Source organism: Octodon degus, unplaced genomic scaffold (assembly GCF_000260255.1).
Source record: "Octodon degus isolate 3935 unplaced genomic scaffold, OctDeg1.0 scaffold00040, whole genome shotgun sequence".
NCBI classification, from domain to species: domain Eukaryota; kingdom Metazoa; phylum Chordata; class Mammalia; order Rodentia; family Octodontidae; genus Octodon; species Octodon degus.
The window spans coordinates 5558870-5579033 of NW_004524616.1; the positions used below are offsets into that span (position 1 = coordinate 5558870).

General features: G+C 52.8%; 1 protein-coding gene across 2 annotated transcripts in view; it reads right to left on the minus strand.

Moving 5' to 3' along the window:
• The window catches only part of Camk2a (calcium/calmodulin dependent protein kinase II alpha), a 65466-nt gene extending 46340 nt beyond the window's left edge, over positions 1 to 19126 (minus strand). The window contains exons 1-2 of one of the 2 annotated variants that reach the window (XM_004631300.2): positions 18852 to 19039; positions 3473 to 3567 (exon numbers count right to left, since the gene is read on the minus strand). In XM_004631300.2, coding sequence (XP_004631357.1) covers positions 3473 to 3567; positions 18852 to 18913 — 157 coding nt within the window. In that variant the 5' untranslated portion in view covers positions 18914 to 19039. Of the gene's footprint in view, positions 1 to 3472; positions 3568 to 18851 lie in introns of both variants that reach the window. The other variant, XM_004631299.2, reaches the window with a different exon arrangement.
• Positions 19127 to 20164: the final 1038 nt, after the last annotated feature.

The window sequence follows — 20164 nt, forward strand, 5'->3', positions numbered from 1 at the left end:
TTTTTCAGAACCGGGGATTGAACTCAGGCCCTTGCGCTTGCCAGGGAAGCGCTTATTTCACTGAGCCATCTCCCCGGCTCCTTGTGTATGTATCTAATGCTCTTTGTGATTGCATTTCCTAGATGACTGGCACATTGAGAACAAGACCTTTCCTGTAGGTCACTGTCATGGCCCCAGCCCTGAGCATAGAGCTGCTGAGCAGCTTGTCTAAAGCTCCAACACAAACAAATGGCGGCGCAGGATTTCAGTCCATGTCCATAATTGCTACACTATCTGCCTCCCATTCTAATAATTAATTAGCAGATAACTCAATCCACCCAGCTTAGCAAGTCTCACAAAAGAGAGAGGGCTCGGGAAGCTTGAGTCTCTGACTTCCTGCTGGGTACTTGGTAGTGTTGTCTTCAAGGCCTTTACCCTCCTTGTGGCTGGGTCACCTGCAGGGTGTTGGCTTTAATTAGTGGGTGCTCAGGAGTGAGGTGCCGGAAGGGCAGAGCAGGGCAGGCCTGGGAGGAAATGCAGTCACAGGGACGGGACAGGCAGAGCACTGGCTCCACGGGGGATGGGCTGCAAGCACAGGTTTATGGTGGGAGGCCCAGGAGCGAGGGAAAGAAAACACCTCAAGTCTGGAAACAGGAAATGTCCCCTTCACCTGCAGGATCAGTAGGGCTTCTAGTCCTAGGAAGTTGGAGAAATAATCCAGTGACTGAGATGCCAGGCAAGGGTACAGAGGAGGGTGAGCAGGGGGCTCCCTCGCAGAGTCCTGAATGGGGCTCAAGCCCAGCCTGGATGAACCTCTGCCATGCTTCCCAACCAGTGCCCAATACTGGCAGCCAGGGAGCCTACGACGTGGTCTCTCAGCATGTGGGTGAAGCCCAGAGCCCGCGTAGGTCACAGTACCTGTGCTCAGTGCCCTAGCCACTCTGCCATGTGGGCCTCAGGAAGGAGAGGCCCCGGACACAGAGGGCCTTGGTGGGGGCCAGCACTTGCTGCCTACACAACAGGGTTGGAGAGCACAGGAACTGGAGCATCACAGACTCCATGTAACCCTCAGGGAGGGGACACAGGCAGCTGCGTGTGAGGATTTGGCAGAGGTTGGGACAAGCAAAATTTTTATTTTTCATTCCATTTTTTGAAGGTTTCTTTGAAAGATTAGTATATTTAAAAATGCACATAAAAGTATCTCCTGGATTTAGGAACCACTTGCTAAAAGAGACCAGACAGGAAAGTCACAGCTCCACGGGAGGGGTGGGCAGGCAACCTGGGTGGGCACCAGTCCCTGCTGGGAACTGCTGGAAGTCACCCAAGAGTGGCAGCAGGGGAAGTTTAGAGTGTGTGTCAAGTAGTCTGCAGTAAGCCCCACCCCCCCGGAGTCTCTGTGAGCAGCAGACAAAGAACCCTGCTAAAGGAAGCTCCGCACCTCTTCTCCCACTGGGTACTAGTGCAGTGAGTGGTTGGCAGACTTCTTCAGGAATGTTCCCTGATAGCTGCCCCACCCCCACCCCACCCACTCACCTGGGCCTGGGCACCTGTCCTCCCAGACTCAACAGACAGCTGAGAAGGGCTTGGGCAGTAGCTGCCCTCCCAAGTCAGGACCACAGAGTCCCTGAGCACTGAGTCAGCTTTCCCTCACCAAAGTAACAGGCTTCCCAACTCCCTCTGCACCTGTCTCCTGGCTGGTCAATGTGAGTGTGTGTGTGTGTGTGTATGTGTGTGTGTGTGTGTGTGTGTGTGTGTGTGTGTGCATGTTTGCATGCCCACATGTGCCTGTGCATTTATGTGTGTGAACATGTTTGCCTGTGTTTGTAGATGTGACCTCAAGACTGTATGAACTAGCCCAAGACCCTGCACATCAGGGAGACCTCTATGCCTACCCTTCTTGTTGGGCACCCTCCACCTGTCACCACCAAGTCATAACTCTGGTCCTGCTGCTCCCCTCCATCCCAGACCTGGGACATCCCCTGTAATCACTGGAGACTCACTAGTCACACAGCAGAGGCAAAGCCAGCCCCAGCCTGTGGACATCAGACAGTGCTCCTGCTGGTGCTTCTGCCCACTGTGGCTCAAGCCGCTGGATCTGCTCTTGTCACACTGGCTGTGCCATGGGAGGGCCCTGGGCCTTCAGAGACCTCCTACCCCAGCCTCCCCCCAGGCAGAGCTTCTTCTCCCTATAGGACACCAGGAAAAGATGCTGCATTCCAGGCCGCACTGAGACAGAGAGATGAGACAGCTGTAGCCCAGAGTCCAGCGCAGCACTTGCTGAGAGGCCTGCGAAGAGCAGCGGGCATGTCCTATACCATGCATATGGGAGCCCTAGGACTCCCACACTGCTGGGCCCTGGCCCAGACACAGACATGCTGTCCAGCACTGGGCACGATGCCTGCTCTGTGCAGAATCTCCCACTTCACCCAGCAGAGTCCCCCCTCCCCTCATGGTCCCAAAGGCAGCTGATACACTGTCTCATTTGGCATCTTTGAAGATAACCCTCTCCAACACACTGACTGTGGGCACCATTACTGCCCTGCACACACTAGTAGGCAAGGGGCTCTGTGGGCAGCCTTTCCAAGCTTTAATTCCCATTTGGCTCCCATGGGCTTCTTGATAAAATGTAAACTTGGAGTCTTTAGGCCTGGAGAGGGGCCAATGTTTTGCATTTCCTACACTCCTCCCAGATGCTGACACTGTGGGTCCAGAACCACTCATCAGGTCCCAGGACTGCCGTGCCATGGAAGGTCTCCGAACATCTCTGCGAATTAGAGTTCACTGGGCGTCATTTCCCAAACCCAGGTCATGTCCCAGACCACCTGTCCAGGGTCTGGAGATGGCTGCTGGAGACAGAGGTGCACACCAGCAGCTCACGGCTCACTGTTTGAGCCCCTGGTGTGGGCTCCATCCCACACACAGAGGTCAGGGCTGCAGAAGAAAGCCACCCTCTGACTTGGATCTTGGTCAAGAAGGAACACAGATGTTACGCAAGGAGCCAACAAGCAAGTCACACAAGGCAAGGGCAAGGACAAGCTGGGAAGGAAACAGAAGGAGAAGATGGAAGAATTCTTCAGATGAGGGCCTCAGAAAAGTTGAGCTGAGATCTGGAAGCTGAGAGAAGGGCAGCTGCGAGAGGAGCCAAGGTGGGCATCACGAAGGCACACAAGCGCAGTCTGCAGCCGAGACACGAGGGGGCCTGGCAGAAAGGGGGAAAGAAGTCCCATCTGGCACCTCGGCTGCAGAGAGGGGCAGAGAGCATGGCCAGTCTCTGCGAGGCTGTGGGCTCCAACCTAGATTTCCCCAAGAGGTCGAGGGAGGTCTGATCTCATGACGCCTTCAGGGAGAAAAGCCAGAAACCATCCTTGGCATCCCCCAGGGGCGCAGACTCAGGTGCTGGTCTTCATCCCAGAAGCAGGAGGGAGGGAGGGAGGGAGGGAGGGAAAGAGGGAAGAAGAGCCTGGCTGCAGGCCCAGCTGGACCGGACACCTACCTCTGGCTGAGAGCTTCTTGGTGTTTATGATCTTGGCAGCATACTCCTGGCCAGCCAGCACCTTCACACACCTGCGCACGACGGAGAAGGCTCCCCTAAGAGGACAGAGAGGGGAGGCAATGAGGGAGAACCCAGGGCTGCATCCTGGGAGGTGTCAGAGTTCATGCAGCTGTGCCAGGCTGAGGTGGGCACCCTCCTTTGGAGCTGCCCAGCCTCCAAGGGCTTACCATGGCCCGACTCAGGGCAGCAGGTTTGGAGAGACTCAGAGATAGATCTAGAGGCTTGGCCTCCAACAAGATGAACCTCTGGACTCATCAAAAGTTAGGCTTATTAAATTGCAGAGCATTGGAGTTTCTAGTGTTAGGAACACTCTGGATCTCTGAAAATCTCTGGGTTTTTTGTTGTTGTTGTTGTTGTTGTTGTTGTTGTTTGTTTGTTTTTTAACTCTGAGTAGGTAACACATCAACATGGCTCCAAGTTCAAAGGACTTGAAAGTGTAGACTTCCTCCTACCCATGTACCCTGGCCTCCTAGGTCCCTTCCTCAGAGAAGGTCACTGCTGTCTGGTCCTTGTATATCTCTCCATTGATACTGTACTCTCTCCCCATGCAAATGGCATTAGGCTCAGCACACTGTTCTCTACCTTCTTTGTTCAGCTAATGATATATTTCGGAAGTCCTTTGCCACTACTTACATGTAACAAGGACTTTATTACACAAGGCTCAACTGCGTGGCTGGCCTATGCTTTTTCCAGCCTGTCCCTCACTGGAGGGCAATTGGGTTAGTTCCAGTCTGCCACTCCTACAAACAGTGCTCCCATGACTGATCTTGAACATGCGCACTGGAGTTACATTTCATGCCATGCATGTGCCTGTGGGATAAATTCCTAGCACCAGTGTTTTTTGGTTAAGGGGTAGGTGGTGTCTGACAATTTTGATAGATAATGGGACTGGGCCTCTTAGGAATTGTACTAACTTACTTTCCCAACAGGGAGAGGAGGGACCTCTTTCCTCCACCCTTATCAACACAGTGCATTATCAAACTTTTATATTTGCTAATTAGAGAGGTAGAAAATGGCATGCATATTTAGTTTTTAATTGTAATATTAGAAAGCTGAGCATCTTTTCAGGTGTTTTATAAGCCTCCTGGGAATGGAACTTTTATCTTCAAAGTGTTAGTGACCAAAAAACTTGGGGCAAGGTTACAAATTTCAGAGATCAGAGAGGGAAGCTGATTGTTGTCACATGGAATGGGTTTTGTTTTTTTTTTCTCACCTCATTTGATTTTTCAAACAAAGCTAAAAGTTGAAATGTTGATGAGAAATTTCCCAACTTTTAAATATTGCCTTAGAGGGCTGGGGAGATAGCTCAGTGGTCTAAGCACCTGCAGGGCAAGTGCAAAGACCCATATTCAGGTTCGATCCCCAGTACCACAAGTTGTTCTGGCCCCAGGCCCCAGGTGTCAATCTGGCCACCGAAACTGGATGTGGTGGCACACACCTGTAATCCCAGTGTTGAGGCTAAGACAAGAAGATCACTATGAGTCCAAGCTGTATAGTGCTACCCTGTACCAAATAATTAATTTAATAAAAATAATAATAATAATAATAATAATAATAATAATAAATATTGCCTTATCATAGAAGAATTTGAGCAAGACACCAAACAAGCCTATCTGAAATCTTGACTTGCAGTTGAGCTGCCTTTTCACATTCTTTTCCACAAAGGCCATGTGGTCCAACTCTTTGTATGATAGAGGAGGTGCCTGGGAGAACTGACTTCATACTCATCACCATTACTGCCCTAACCAATAGCACTTGTAGCACAAAAAAAGGCTCCTAGGCAGTTTTCCCAAATAGCAGTGTTCATAGGAATTGTCTGGACTCCTTGCGAATGTGCAATTCTGATTGCTTATGTCTGGAGTGGGATTGAGAATCTCCATTGTAACTCAATGTGGATAGCTCAAGGTCTCACAGCAAGTCACAGGCACGACTTAGAGATATGTGCTCTTAGGTTCTTGACTTCCACAGCAGTGAGCCTTGAGTGCACTTCCCGTGTGCCAAGTCCTGCCGGGGCTCCCGAAGTGACCATACCCAAACATAATCTCTGTGCTTTGACCTCAGGGAGGTCACTAGCAGGCACCAAGAAAGTTGCAGGCTGGCACAGATGGGTGTTATGTGTATCCCCTGGGGCATGTTGTCCTGGACTCCAGGTCCGAGTGGCTGGAAGAGGACAGCTGGAAAACTGCACAGAAAGATGAGGAAGTCCTGGGATGAGGACTAGAGACCGTGACATATGACCTCATAGGAAAGATGGAGGCCAGAGGTCACACACAAGCCGGGGGAGGGCCTCTCACAGCAGTTGGCCTTCATACGGGCATACAAGTATAGCCCCACTTGTCTACCACCAGCAGGAAAGCAATGAGATCCCATTCACCTCCCAAGATGCTGCCCCTCCAATGTGGCACTTTCTCCATGCTCTCAGAGATCTCTGTAGAGAAAAAGCTCATTTTCCGTTAATTAACCCATAATGCTCCTGGCCACCAAATCTAGGTGACTTCCTTCATACTAATCAATTCTAATCTCTGGACATCAGTTTCATACCCTATCACTCAAATACAATACTGTCTACTGTGAGTGCAGACCCGCGAGTTGAAGGCTCCATTCCAAAAGACTGTCCCCTTACTTCAGACACCAACTGCAAGCAGTGGATCCCCAAGTTACTCACATTTCTGCCCAGCATGGCTAGCAATTGGGAATTCCCATGACTCCCTTCTCGGGTTCGAGAATTTTCTGATGGCTCATAGAACTCAAAGAAACATGTACTAAAAATAATCTATGTATATTCGCCGGTTTATATACATTGAAGGATGTGATTAAGGATTTAGATGAACAGCCAGATGAGAGATACCTAGGTCAAGGCCTGGAAGTGTTCTGAGAATAGGGGCTTCTGTCCCTCTGGAGCTGGGATGTGCTTCCCTTTGCCATGCGAATGAATGTGTTCACCAACCCTGAACTTCTCCAGACTCCATGCCTCTGAGATCTTTATGGAGATTTCATCATGCAGGCATGGTTGACTATGAACTCAAGCCCCAGCATTCTCATCTTCTTTAGAATGGGGTATAGAGCTGAGTGCTCCAAGCTCTTAATTATGGCTTGGCCAGGCCCTGTCTAAAAGCCCACTACCTACCACCTCATTGGAACAAAAGACACTTTATCACCTTGGAAACTCCGAGGGAATTAGGAGCTCTGTGTCAGGAACTAGAGGCACCAACCAAACACTGGAACAAAAGCTATTCCAGGCAGCCCTTACCACTTAGGAAATTACAGAGGTTTTAAGAGCTCTATGTCAAGAACCAGGCACAAGACCAAATATCACAACCTCCACCCAGCCCAAGGTGGTGGCTGCTTATAGACATCTTGCCTCTTCCTCCCCACTGAGGCATTTCGAAGTGGAGACACGATTTTTGCTTTCTTCTCTGTGCCTCTGGCCGGTACCAATAGGGCACATGTGTTACCTGCAGAAGTATTTAAGCAATCAGAGAGAGGAACTAGAATAAGGCAGGAAAGTGGGTTTTTAGTCAGGGGCAAGGTGGGTGGCACAGCTGGTCTCAAAAAGGTGTCCACTTAGCACAGACAGGGGAATGGGCCATGGTTCTCCAGAGCCCTAGGGGGACAGAAAATGTTTAATTGGTCACATCTAGAAAGGGTCTGAGCACTCCTCTGGGAAGACATAGGGAGGAGGAGGCTGCAAGTTGCTCACAGAAGGACTAGGCCTTGTTTCACTCACCAGCATTTAGCCAATGGCAGGTCCAGAGCTGGGACTCAGTTCATGTGTTGGGGGGGGGGAGAATGGGTATAATTTCTCTACAAGAAAAAAAAAACTGTTCTAGGTAAAGACTTTAGATCAGTGGTCATGAAACTGGCTGCTATAGGGCCAGCCAGATAGCTCAGCAGATTAAAGCGCCTGCTTCGGCAGATGCAGGGAACCAGGGTTCGATCCCTGACATATCCCAGGGGGCCTGCTACATATCCCAGCCTTCCTGGTACTGGCACTGGTGGAAGCCTTCACATGGGCTCTGTGCTGGGAACCAACAGGTCCTATGGACTGGCTTTGTTCTAAGGAACTGGAACCAAGATCCATGTCTTTGAAACAAGAGAAGCCACACTTGTTCTACTGCTTCTTGTAAGTTTTCAAGCTTTAGCAGACATCAGAGGTCCCTAACCAGGGAGCCAGGCCATTGGCAGGGTGCTGCATAGGTACTGCTGAGCCCCCGAAGGACTTCCTTGTGCATAGGTTAGGAGCAAGCATTTGGCGCTGTGGCAGTCATGCCCCACTCTCACCAGGTGCCAAGGGGGACATACTTCTCAGTTCCACCCCTCCCTGGGCTCCTCCTTGAGCTGCCCACTCGATAATCCTGTGAATACTAAATTCTGAATGTTTAACAGAGAGACTGAGGCCTGAAGCAAACAGGCAAATCCTTGAGGCTGTGAAGAGAACTCTTGTCAGTCAAACCTTTCTCCTGACTCCACTGTAGCCTGGAGTGTGCAGTCATCAAGAGCCAGTGCTCTGTGGGCACAGAGGTCTGTGGTCATCATCCAGCTGACTACAGGAGGCTAAACTTGGTGCTTCACCCCACTGCCTGCATTCACTGGGAGACAAGGAAACACACAGCTCAGGACCCTGCACACAGTACAGGACACAGCAGGTCATGAAGTGAAGAAGGGCTGGCCCAGGGAGCCCTTCCTTCTGCCCATGCAGTCTCAGGCCCCCAGGGAGGCTCTCTCCTGCAGCAGGGACAGGGGGACAAGCGCAGAGGAGAGCTGTGGAGCAAAATAGAGCGTGAGAGCAGCAAGCCTGCAGCCCATCTCTCTTCTCCTTTCATCCTTTGTTTTTAAAAAGCACATTTCTGTATTCTTGTCCTGTGTATGCTAGTGGCCACAGCCCAGCAGCCTTGGCAAACAGAAGAGTTGGCCCACTCTCCCGTGACCTGCACTGAGCAGGTGGCCAGCAGGTGGATGGGTAGGCAAGCAATGGGGAGCAGCACAGAGCAGGATAGAGGGCAGGGAAGCCGAGGGGAGATGGACAGAGGTACAGGAAGGTAGTGGCCAGAGAAGAGGCAAGGCCTGAGTATTAGGACTCTCTGTGAGGGGTCCTGCAAAGGTCCTCCTGGGTTTGGAGGGCGGGGAATGTCCTGAGCACAGGGGGAAGCATGGGGAGCGCTTCTGGGGGCAAAAGGTGGGTGCCAGGCCTTTGCGTGTGTGATACTGTGAGACCGTACCTGTGACAAACAGGCTCATCTCATCCAGGACCGGAAGTGTGTACCCACACGAGCAAGAGGGTCACAGAATGGAGGTATGTGAGAGATGAACAGATAGATTCGAGGGGCGGGATCCCAGGGCCTCCACATAGACCTCAGTTTCTCCATAGCAGCATTCAAGGTGGGGTAGGAATGAGGCTCAAGTGCATAAAGGTCTCCAACTCCAATGCTGTAGACCAGCACAGTGTGGGAGGACTTTCTGTGATGGACATAGCTCGTACTGTTCAGCATGGCGGCTGCTAGCAAACATGGCTACAGTGCACTTGGCCTGCAGCCAGTGGAACCGCGGAATGGAATTTTAATTTGATTTCTCCTAAGCAGCTATAAGTGGCAATGCTTCCCATGTCAGCACATAGTCTAGGGCAGGGATAGAGGGCACTGCTAGACTAGCCCAGCTGGAGTTCAAGTTGGGCCTCAGCACTCACGAGCAAGTTATTTCGGCTCTGACTGAGTGTGCTGGCCCATCAAATGTGGACAATAAGTGTACCCACCCTGTGTGGCTGCTTCAGTGATTCAATGAGACAATAAAGGTGGCAGTGAGTACAGTCCCTGGAGTAAAATGAAGGCCCAAGAAACAAAGCCTGGCATAGGCTCCGTCGCACGCAAAGGATGAGGACAGCCGGCGTCAACAGAAACAAAATGCAAGCTCAGGCAAGAAGTGAGCAAGGGAGCAGGGGCCTGGGGAGGAGGGGAAGAGTTGCTCCCCAGGACTGAGCAACCTGGCCGCAGAGTGTGCAGGTTGGAGTAGAGCAGGCTGGGGGCCTCGCCCGTTCCCCTGCAGGCAGAGCAGGGCAGAGCCACAGTGGGTCCTCTGGCTGGGAATGTGGAAACGTGCTAATGGGCTGTAAAGAGGAACATTCACACTGGGAAACTGCTTCTGGCTTCCTGGCAGCCACAGTGTCCTGGGTATAGCTGGGTGCCAGCCTCCAGAGACCCATCTCTCTCTCTGGCCTGCAGCATCCTGAAATGTTGACGTGGTAGCCAGGTGCAGCACCAGAGGCACTCGGTGGAGAATCGGAGCCATCCTCAGGCAGCTTGTCTACCAGCTTGCTTATCCCACCAAGTCTGTTTCCCCCATTTGAAAGAGGGGAATCAGGAGCCCCAACCCTACTTCTTCCTGGGACCCTTTGTGAGTGATCCCTGAAACCCAGACAGGTCACTACCAACTCCCTCTAAGGGAATCCTCTACCCTCCCTGTGAGTCACGGAGGGGCCCATGGGTCTCTGCAGACAACGCTGTTATCCTTGGGACCCTCTGGAGATGCCACAGTCACTAACTCCTCCTGCACTCTGGACCCCTTCGGGTCTGATTGTCTGGGTTCCTCATGATGTTTAAGTCTTCCTTTCATTGGCTACTTCCTCAAAAACCCCTCCCCACACCCACACACACACACACACACACAAAAAAAAAAAATAAAACAACCATGAACATTTTTCTCGACCCAGCAGCCTGGGCTGTTTCCTTCTTCCCTTTCTCTTTGCTGCCAAACTTCCAGAACAAATGTCCGACATCCGCTGCCTCCTTCCCACCTCCCACATGCTATGAACCCACCACAATCTGGCTGCCACCCCCAGGGTGCCATGGAGGAGATGTTTGTGCCAGGCTCACCCACCCAGTACCTCCCCTCCTAACTACCCCCAGCAGCCACCCTTGGCCCTCATGCCTCGCCTGCTGCACACCAGGGGGCATGCAGCCCACTGGCCACAGGGTGGGAGGCTCACTCTTGCTTTGGGTAGGTCACTGTGCTCTCCCTGGCATCCTCCTCACCCACAGACAGCGCCTTCACTGTCCCACTATACCTGCCCCCACCTTGCTGCTCCCTGTTCTCTCTCCCCCAGTCCTCTCACCACTTCCGCTTCCATCCCCTTAGCTAGGGTCTCTAGGGAAGCTCGAGGCAGTCATGAACCCATTTAAAATTCTACTAAAAGATTCTGTATCTGTGCATTATTCTGGACAAAGTGTGTGTATTCTTCATCAGCTTCACAAAGGAGTCTGTGACTCGCAAATGGTTAAAGTCACTGGCCATAACCTTAGGTAAACAAGTCCATAAACCTTCCTATCTTCAGAATTCTAGCCCCACACTCAGAGCTACGCATTCTCTTGTCTGAATGCTGCATGGCAGGCATCCTCAGTCTGCTCCAGTGCTCCGCCCCAACTCCAGTTCAGCCCTCAAGCATCCCACCTCTTTGAAAAGGGCTGGGCCGATCGCAGAAGTCTCCTGGCCCAATGCAGACTTACTGCCCAGAAAGACTCAGCCTCCGAACTTCTCTGTGGCAAGGAACTCATAACCCAGGCCAGCTGATCTGATCGCCCAGAGAACTGAACCCAGCATGGCACATCTGGGGGCAGGGAGAGAGCCAGCTTTGGCCACCCTAGCAGTGTCACCTGTGGGGCTAGCATGTGGGCCCCAGGTGACTGCATCAGAAACCATGGAAGTCCACCATCCCATTGTAGACATGGACCCGGAACTCCTGATTCACAGACTTTGCTGTACCAATATCCCATCCTCTAGGATCAGAGATGGCCACGGCTGGGCTTGAAGAAAGGAAATCTGGGGCAAATTTGCAGCATTCTGTGTGTTGTGGTGTGTATGCGCATCTGAGTATGTGTGTTGGGGTGAGTGGCCATAGGAACCCCTGAGGGCTCATAATTCCCAAAATAGTTAAAAAACTGGAGCCAAGTTCATTCAGAAACAAAAGAGAAGTCTAGGCGTGGTGGTGTGTGCCTATAATCTCAGAGCTGGGGAGGCTGAAAACAGGAGGATCACTACGAGTCTGAGCTGCTTAGTGAGTCCCTGTACAAAAAGGAAAGAGAAAGAAGAAAGAAAGAAAGAAAGAAAGAAGGAAAGAAAGAAAGAAAGAAAGAAAGAAGAAAGAAAGAAAGAAAGAAAGAAAGAAAGAAAGAAAGAAAGAAAGAAAAAAGGGAAATCCCATACAGTGCTGATCCAGCATTGTGTTCCTTAAGCAAATCTTTTCCTTTTGGGGACTTCAGCTTCCCTACTGTAAAATCAGCTGTCGATAAATAACTTTCAAGCCCTCTCTTCAGTTCTATTGCTTTTTTTTTTTCTTTTAAAACAGTAATATGTTTTCTTAATTTAAAGAAAAGGAAAAAAAAAAGCCAAGCACAGCTATGTGGATCCCCAGTGGAAACACACCTTCCTAGCCTCCAATGGCTGCCAGGCCCCCTCCGTCCTCTGATTTTTCTGTCCTTCCCTGAGCTCCTCCCAGCAGCTCTCTGAGTGGAACTCCACCAGGGTTGCACAGACAATCCTGGGACCTGGTACAGAAACAGCGCCTGCCTCCTGCAGCTATGCCACCCGCCCCCACACTCGAGAAGATGCCACAGGGACGCGCTGTCCTGCACACCCCCCACCCTGACACAAACCCAACAGAAGTCTCGTGGGGGATGCAGAAGGCCTGGGAACCAGAAGATTCTGTTTTCTGCAGGGAACATTGAACCAACAGAAGTTTCAACATATTCCTTGATTGGGCTGTGCATGGGTTTTCTTGAATGGGTTACAAAAAGGAAAAATAGGAAACTATTCATGGGTGTTCAAGAGGTAAGACCAGAACACAGCAAAGCAGGGGACATGCTGAGAAGACCTTCTTCCCAGCCTCTGATGCTACCTGGCCTCTCTGTCCATGACACGGCTGCCCAGGGCCTTTTGGAGGCTTCAGTGTCAGCGAGAGGTACCCAGGGGAGAGCGCAGCACAGGAATGCAGCAGGACCGGAGCACCAGTTATGCCACTGCCACGGGCTCACACACGCACAGGCCCTGCCCTCTTGGGGCTTCCCTGAAACAGCCAAGCACTGCCTGCTCAGAACCCCAAATGGTGCCGAGGAGACTTCGGCCTATACTGGGACCCTTGTCATTTTGCAGCAAGCATCTCACAGGGGAGGACAGGGCTGCTGGCAGGAGGGAGGCTGAGGGCTGAATTTGTTCCTCTGCTCCCTGAGCACTGAGCTGCAGCCATCTTGGGGGTGGGGCAGAAGATCAACACTGGCTGTTTCAAAGCTTTAGTGATAACGAGATGAAGTAGGCCTCCCTCACCCTGTGCACTGGGCTGCTCAGGGGTTGCCCTATGCCTAGGGGGTTCCTGCAGCCTCCAGAGGGACTCTCCCCTGCTAGCATCCCCACCTGGCCCTTGGGGCTCTCTCACTTGATTTGGCCTCCAGGCCTTCACTCCCCTGCTTGGCCCCTTTTCCAGAAGAGCTTTTAAGATTCTTCCTAGGACCTAACTAGTATTTGGAAGTTAGGGGGAAGGCTATGCAGGCCAGAGAAAAATGTGACTCCAGGTCTCCGTAGGATGATGTGCTCCACTGCAATACAAGCCTCAGAGCCTTGGCCTGGCAGTTTCCATGCTCAGGAACACTCTTCTACCCTCTTCCCTCTGGTCAGCTCTTGTTCAGCCTGCAGATCTCCAGTGTCACCTCCTCAGGGGAGCCCTCCTTGGTGCCTCCCTCATTCCATCTAGTTGAAGTCTTTCTGCAACTCCCATGTCCATGTTTGTGTTCACAGCCCTTGTCCCATTGCAACTAAATAACAGTTTCTGATTGATTTAATTAATGTCGGCTTTGTACCAGACTCTGAGCCATCCAAGGGCAGAGCTGACATCAGTTTTACATATGCTGTATGAGTGCTCAGCGCAGGAATTACTTCTTGAGTGTTTGCAATGCCCGTGGGTGTGTTCCTCCTTTTACATGAGCCCAAGTCCTGAGGGCCTTCAGCCTTCCCCAGCACAAAAGTCCTGCCAGCCTTCTGGTCCCACTGAGGCCCTCTTCACGGGCAGGCAGCTTTGCCCACCAGATCCTAGAGAGCAGGCCGGTCTCAGCAGGTGCTTCCACTGGCTCGCCTGGGTGGAGGGTATCTTCCCATAATGCATGGAGAAGCCTGAGGAGGGCAGGCCCTAGGCAGCATGCACACAGGACAGGGCATGCTAAGCAAGTGGGTCCTGTCCAAAGAGATGTGGAGAGAGACAGCTAGAGAAACCAGATGGACAGAGACAAGCAGAGAGACTGAGACTGAAAAAGAGAAAGAGCTTAGAGCCCTGGCAGCACCATCTCGCTGTCCCTACACAGGAGAGGACTGCACTCTGTGCTCTGTTGAGGGGTCCAGTGTGCATTCTGTGAGCTTGTGAGAGGGTGCCCGGCTGCATGGGTAGCACCAGCATGCAGGCATTGCATCCCGAGGGGCTGCCCTCAGCCCCCACAGAGGGCCACAGCCCCATGCCGCAGGGCTGCTGGCAGCATTGTCGCCGTGCACTTGTGGAGGGAGGTAGGCGGAGGGAGGAGGCTCACAGAGTGTCAGTGTGTCTCAGCCTGCGTGGGGGTGGCTGTGTGGGGGCGGAGGCCTGTGGCATGCACCAGAACATGTGCCTGCCTGCTGCTCTGATGGCTTGGAGGGAGAGCGAGGAAAGGCCCTCCTTCCTCCTGGCCCTGCACACCCACCCCTGGGGTCTTGCTTCCCAATCTCCCATCCTTGGCACTTTGGCACCTGCTCATGATTATCTCCTAACCCTGACCTTGCCACTGTCTCACACTGTGACCTCTGGGCATTGCCCCCATCTGTGCAGTGAACAGACATCTCTGCAGTTCCCTCAGTTCTGAAGATCTGGGAGTCTGAGATTGCCCATGAAACCTTCCACAGACGGGCCACAGAGGCTAGTTACCCTAATGGGGCAGCAGGCATCTCCAGAGATAGGATCTCCATTTTACAGATAGTGAAGTTGAGGCATACAGTAGCCAAGTGATTCCTGCCAGGTGCCCCAGTAAACGCAAGTCAGAATCATGATCAGAAAGTAACAGATCGTGAGCAAGAAGAGGGAAGTTTCCCAGACATGGCATCCTGAGGGCCCCTTTGGAAAGCTTCCCCCACACACCCACACTGGAGACCTGGACACTGTCCCAAGCCACGCCTCTACCTCTCCCAGCCAGAGTATATTCATCTGTAAGATAGGAGTGACCCAGTCAGCCTGCCTCTGAGCTGAGCAGATGGACCACGAAGTGCCTGCCCCAGAGTGTGGCGGAGGGAGAGGGGAAGCGAGTAGGCTAACAGGCTGCCATTAGGTTGTGGGCAGGCTGGGGCCTTGGTGTTGTCTCCTTCCACCACGATATTGCCCTTTCTCTTGACACCCTTGCCAGGAAGGGCGGCATAGCCAAGCATCTTTCAAAGGGGTGAGATCTTGGGTGCGAGAAATAACCTTGGACAGACCCCAGCAAAGGAGCCACCTCTGGGCACATTGCCACCTGCTAGCAGCCCAGCCTGGTCTGGTGCACGGCACGGTGCTGTGGGGTCAAAGGGAGCTTGGAAGGATCCAGCCTCTCCTCCCTGTCAGTCTTGCTGGCCACCCACCCCACCCCCATGCAGCCTGAATCAATTTCAGATTCCTGTTTCTAGAGAGAAAAGAGTGGGCTGAACACTCTCCCTCCCTCCCTCCCTCTTCCTTTCTCAAGTGCAATCTCTTTCTGAGGCTCTTTCAGTACAGCCTGATGATTACCCAGGCTGCAGGGGACTCTCTGCCTCTCTACCCGCTGCCTCAGGGGTGGGACCCAAGCCAGGGAGCATCAAAGGCCCCCTCCTCCTCCTCCTCTGCTTCCCCACCCTGCCCTTCCCTGGGCCCTCTGTGCTTTCCTCGCACTCCCATTCCTACTCTAGCAGTTCTGCCCTTTTCTGAGACTGTGGACTTCAGAGAAGACGAAGCATGCTGGGAACTCTGGCCTGCCCCCTGGAGCTGATGCTGCAGTTGCCCCAAGCCAGCTTTTGTGCTCCTGGGGCTCATCACAGGGCAGGAGAAGGATGGGGCGAATGCGGGAGGGAGTGAGCTCATCTTTGGGTCTAAAAGAGATAGTTCCATCTGACCCTTTAGAGGAACTGCCAAGTTCTCAGCTCTTTTGGATTCATATGGTTCAGTGGGGGTTTCAGCCTTGCAGCATCCAGAAGCCGGGGAAGAGCCTACTGAGGGCCCTGCCTCCAGCCCAGGGTGTACAGGCAGCTCATCTATCCATGGCCAACCCTACCCTGGGCTCCTGGAAGGCCCACAGTGACAAGCCAGGCCTCACTAGGCAGGGCCACCAGGAAGCTCAGGAGAGGCATTTGCCCCCCTCCCCAGCTGGGCCACCTAGGGTCCTACTGAGAGGCCAAAGGTCCCTATGTCCCATTTAGAGTGGACCCAGCTTCCTCTGCCAGTCACCTTGTTGGTCATCTGGAGTAGGTTCTGGAAGGGGCTCAAGTTCTGGGTATCAACTACAGGGTCCCAGATGAGAGGGGTGGGGGTCATCAATTGATAAGTGGGCCTTGCAGACATTTTCACTGATTCCTCCTACAGAGGAGCAGGGTCTCTCTGGCAGCCCGGGGGTGGGGGGCTTGATCAACCCCCTCACACACACACCTTTACTAGTCAACTCCAGACAAAAGGTAAACATCTGACAGACAGCCCAGCTCCCTGCCTCATCCTGCCCAGCACTTGAAGACAGCATCTCCATCTGCAGCAGCAGCAATGTCCTCCCTGAGGCCTGTGGTGCCCCAGGATGGAGGCTGCGTCTCCACGCCTACCACCTCATTTAATCCCTGCAGCCCTTTTTTATCTCCAGATCTATGATGGAAGAAACATGTCAAAGATTGTCCAATGCCACTGAGTTAAGGGTGCGGCACTGTGGCCCTACCCCCAACCCCCAGCCCTGCCGGACACTTGGGCAGACACTGGTGTGCAAAGTGATGCTGCTGGCTTCCTCTGTAATGTGCCCTGGCCTTTATCAAACAGATCTCAGGCACACAGCCGGCCACCACAGCCCTTTCTCTCCTACACACACACCGCTCCCTTAGGCCCAGGCCCAGCCTGCCGAGGTCGTTCATGCTCCTGACACTGCACACAGCATTTTGTAGGTTTGTGCACTTTTCTGGGAAATGTCAATTTCAACTCTCATCAGATTCCTGGAGGAATATGTGACCTAAAAAAGGTTAAGAGCATTGATGATTCTGGAAGGAAGAGGTCTGAAATTGATTAGACAAGGACTGGTCATGCCTGCTACCCTCAGTTTTCTATCATGAGCACACCAAGTCCCCTCTCCCCTGGAATCCTGACCCTGAGCTGGGCCCTCTGAGAGCCCAAGCAGTACAGGGGCTGAGAAGGCTCACAAAGCACCTCTTGGCTAAATCACCCCCATAAACAGTCTTGGTGATGTTCCATCTCAGGGCAGAGCAGCACTTTGGTTTTCACTTTTAGCACTTGAATCACATCCCAACTTCATCTCCCTGCACTGTGACGCAGCCCCACATAGCCAGGCCATGGTCACTCCCTGAAAGGCCGCTCCTTGGACTCTGGGTAGGCAGCACAAGCCAGCAGGCAAGGAGGCCCGGCTAGAGCTAGGGGGCAGCCTAATTCTCCAGAACAACCCCAAACATTGGGTTACTGAGTCCCACCTCCAGCACAAAGACCCTCGGAGAAGCAGGAAGTCTGAGGACCAGAGAGAAATCACATCAGCACAAGCGCTTAGGTCTACACCAGGACCTGGCTTATACCTGTACATGTCATGGTAGACTGGGTGTGCAAGTACAAGTGTGTGTGTATGTGTGTGTGCAGGCAACTGCATATACACAGGCATAGGCCCACTTCCCACACATAGGCAGATGCCAGCATGAGCTCACATGCCTACAACATGAGTCCATGAGCCCAGGCCACACACACACACACACACACACACACACACACACACACACACACCCCTTCCTGTGTGCATGCCCCCAGCTCTCACACAGATGAGCACATCTAGACTCCATATAGATGCCACTGTGTCCACATCTCATTCTGCATCCTTACACACCCCAGCCCAACATACTTTTCCCCACTGATTTGGACACAGCTCTGACCTGCCACATGCATGCACACACAGTGACTCATATCCATGCCTTCACTCCCATGCAACCTAGCCGACAGCACTTTTTTCACACTCATACACAGGCACCCCTTGCACCTACACTTTCAGGCTTTATACACAAGCACTTTCTCCTGTGTTCGTACATGAGTGTGTGAGCACTGTTTTGGTGCGTACAAGCAGACCCTACAGTCAGTTCTTACACAACATAATCAATTCCCTCAAAAGTCCTCAAGTGACAACCAACATTAACCCCCACCTCAAAATGCACACTCCTGCAGATACGTTCAAACCTCACATGCCTGTCTACAAGACCCCTCTTCCAGAGCTCCTGCTGCTACAGCACTGGCACCCTTTCGTCCATGGGGTACACTCCACCTCCAAACTGCGTCTCAAGCCTTGCTCCATCCTGAGGTCCTCCAGAAGCCTAGCTGGGGGCACCTAGGAACCTTCTCTGTGCCGTGCTACTCAAGGGGTTCCCTTATCTCTTCACCTGCCCAGCCTTCTCCCATCAGCATCAGAGGCACAAAAAGAGCTCTGGGGCTGGGCAACTTTGACCAAGGACCACAGTTTGCGCACCCTTCATAATCCCAGGTGTCCCCCAGGTTGCTGATTGCCCCTCCTCCCAACAGTAAAGTCGCTCACTATTAACCCCTCCTGTGCCGATGCCCTTGTCCTGATAGGAGCTGGGCAGGAGGAGGTGGGAAGGGGAGGTGCTCACAGGAAGAAGTTGGCCACTCTGCACTGTGGCTGCAGGCATCTAGCGTCAGGAAGGGTTACTTGAGAGGGGGTGAGCTCTCTGTCAAGTGAATCTAGAATGGGATTCCAGCTGGGACCCAGCTGGGTGGGAAAATCCTTTTTAACATGGAATTTCTAAGAATCTGTTGTGCCCGGGTCATGTGTACTTGTGTGCATGTGTGTGCCACAGGCATGCACTATCATTTCATCAAACACACACACAGACACACACACACACACACACACACACGGCTGGCATGGCACATCTGCACCCACAGACATGCCTACACCTGACTGGGCACGTTGTCCACATGCAAGCACCCCCAAAACATGCAGCTTGCCTTATTCTGTGTACATGGAAAGTCCTGGAGAAACAGGCACATTGTCCCCACATCCCACCCACCCAAGAGGATGACCCCTGCACCCTCTAGGATCCCTGGGGTGCAACTCACTTTCCCAGTTCTTCAAAGAGCTGGTACTCTTCTGTGAATCGGGTGCAGGTGATGGTGGCCATGCTGGCGCAGGGCAGGCAGGCGAGGCTCGGGGTTGGGGCACCAGGACTGGGGCACTGCTGTTCTGCTCCTAGAACTAGGAGCCACTCGCCTGCCCGTGCTGCCGAGTGCAAACGGAGAACTGGCTCGACTGACTGACGAGCTTGGGGCTTCTGAGCAGGGCACTGTGGCTGCTCACAGCCTCGCGAGCCTTCGTCAGCATCCAGGTCCCCATGGCAACCACCTCCTAAACGCCCTGTTCCCGTTGCCCCGGTAACTGCCTCCCCAACACCTGCCTGCGTTCCACTGCGAAACCTGCTCCCGGACGGATGCCCTGGCCCTACTGCGCACAATACTGCAGACCTGTGTGGGCCCAGGTGCAGGTGGACCCAATGCCCCCCGGGGTGAGGGACTGAGGCAGGGTGGAGACAGGGGACAAGAACAAACTTAGTCCACAAGTGATTGTCTCTTTTCTCACCTCCCCCATCTCCAACTGTGGAGCCCTTATAGCAGACAGGATGGGATTAAATGGGGCAAAGAGGCAGTTGCCATGGTAACATCCAGGGGGTGCCACATTCCAGGATGGTCCGAAGGAAGGACAGGATATAGTTACCCTGGCAACTTCATCTCCTCTGGAGAGACAGGTATTGCCCCGTTGCCCTGGCAACAGCGGGGTTCTAGGGTTTACAGGGAAGCGACGGTTAATTCATCAGGATATCTCTCTGTGGAGTGCTGTAGTCTCAGTAACTATCTCCCTGTGCCCCTCTGTAATTTTGTCTTGTTTCTCTCTGCCTCTGTCCTTATTTTGCTCTTGCTCCCTCGGCTGTCCTGCCACCTTTCCATCATACTAGCAACCTCACCTGCAGAACAAGTGCAGAAGAGACCCCAGAATTCTGGAGGGACCACTCTCACAGCCTGTTCACCCCTACTTCTCAAAGCAGTGACAGCTTCTGGGTCCCTTCTGAGGCCTCTTCCTCCAGCTCTCCTCCACCCTGTGCCCCAGAGGGACCTGGAGATCTAGTCCCCTGGGGCTCATGGCCCAGTTTCTGTAAAACAGGAGAGAAGCAGCTGCGGCAATTTAGCTGGGGCCGGGGCTATGGGCACCTCCAAGTGCTATGGGCACCTTCCATGCCAACTTCAGCTCTTCAGGGCATCAGTCATACATCTCGCCCCAAAACCTACCCTAAAGCCCTAGGGGGTTAGGAAGGAAAGGAACTGGAGTTTAAAGATCAGAGTTCAGGTTTATTATTATTATTATTATTATTATTATTATT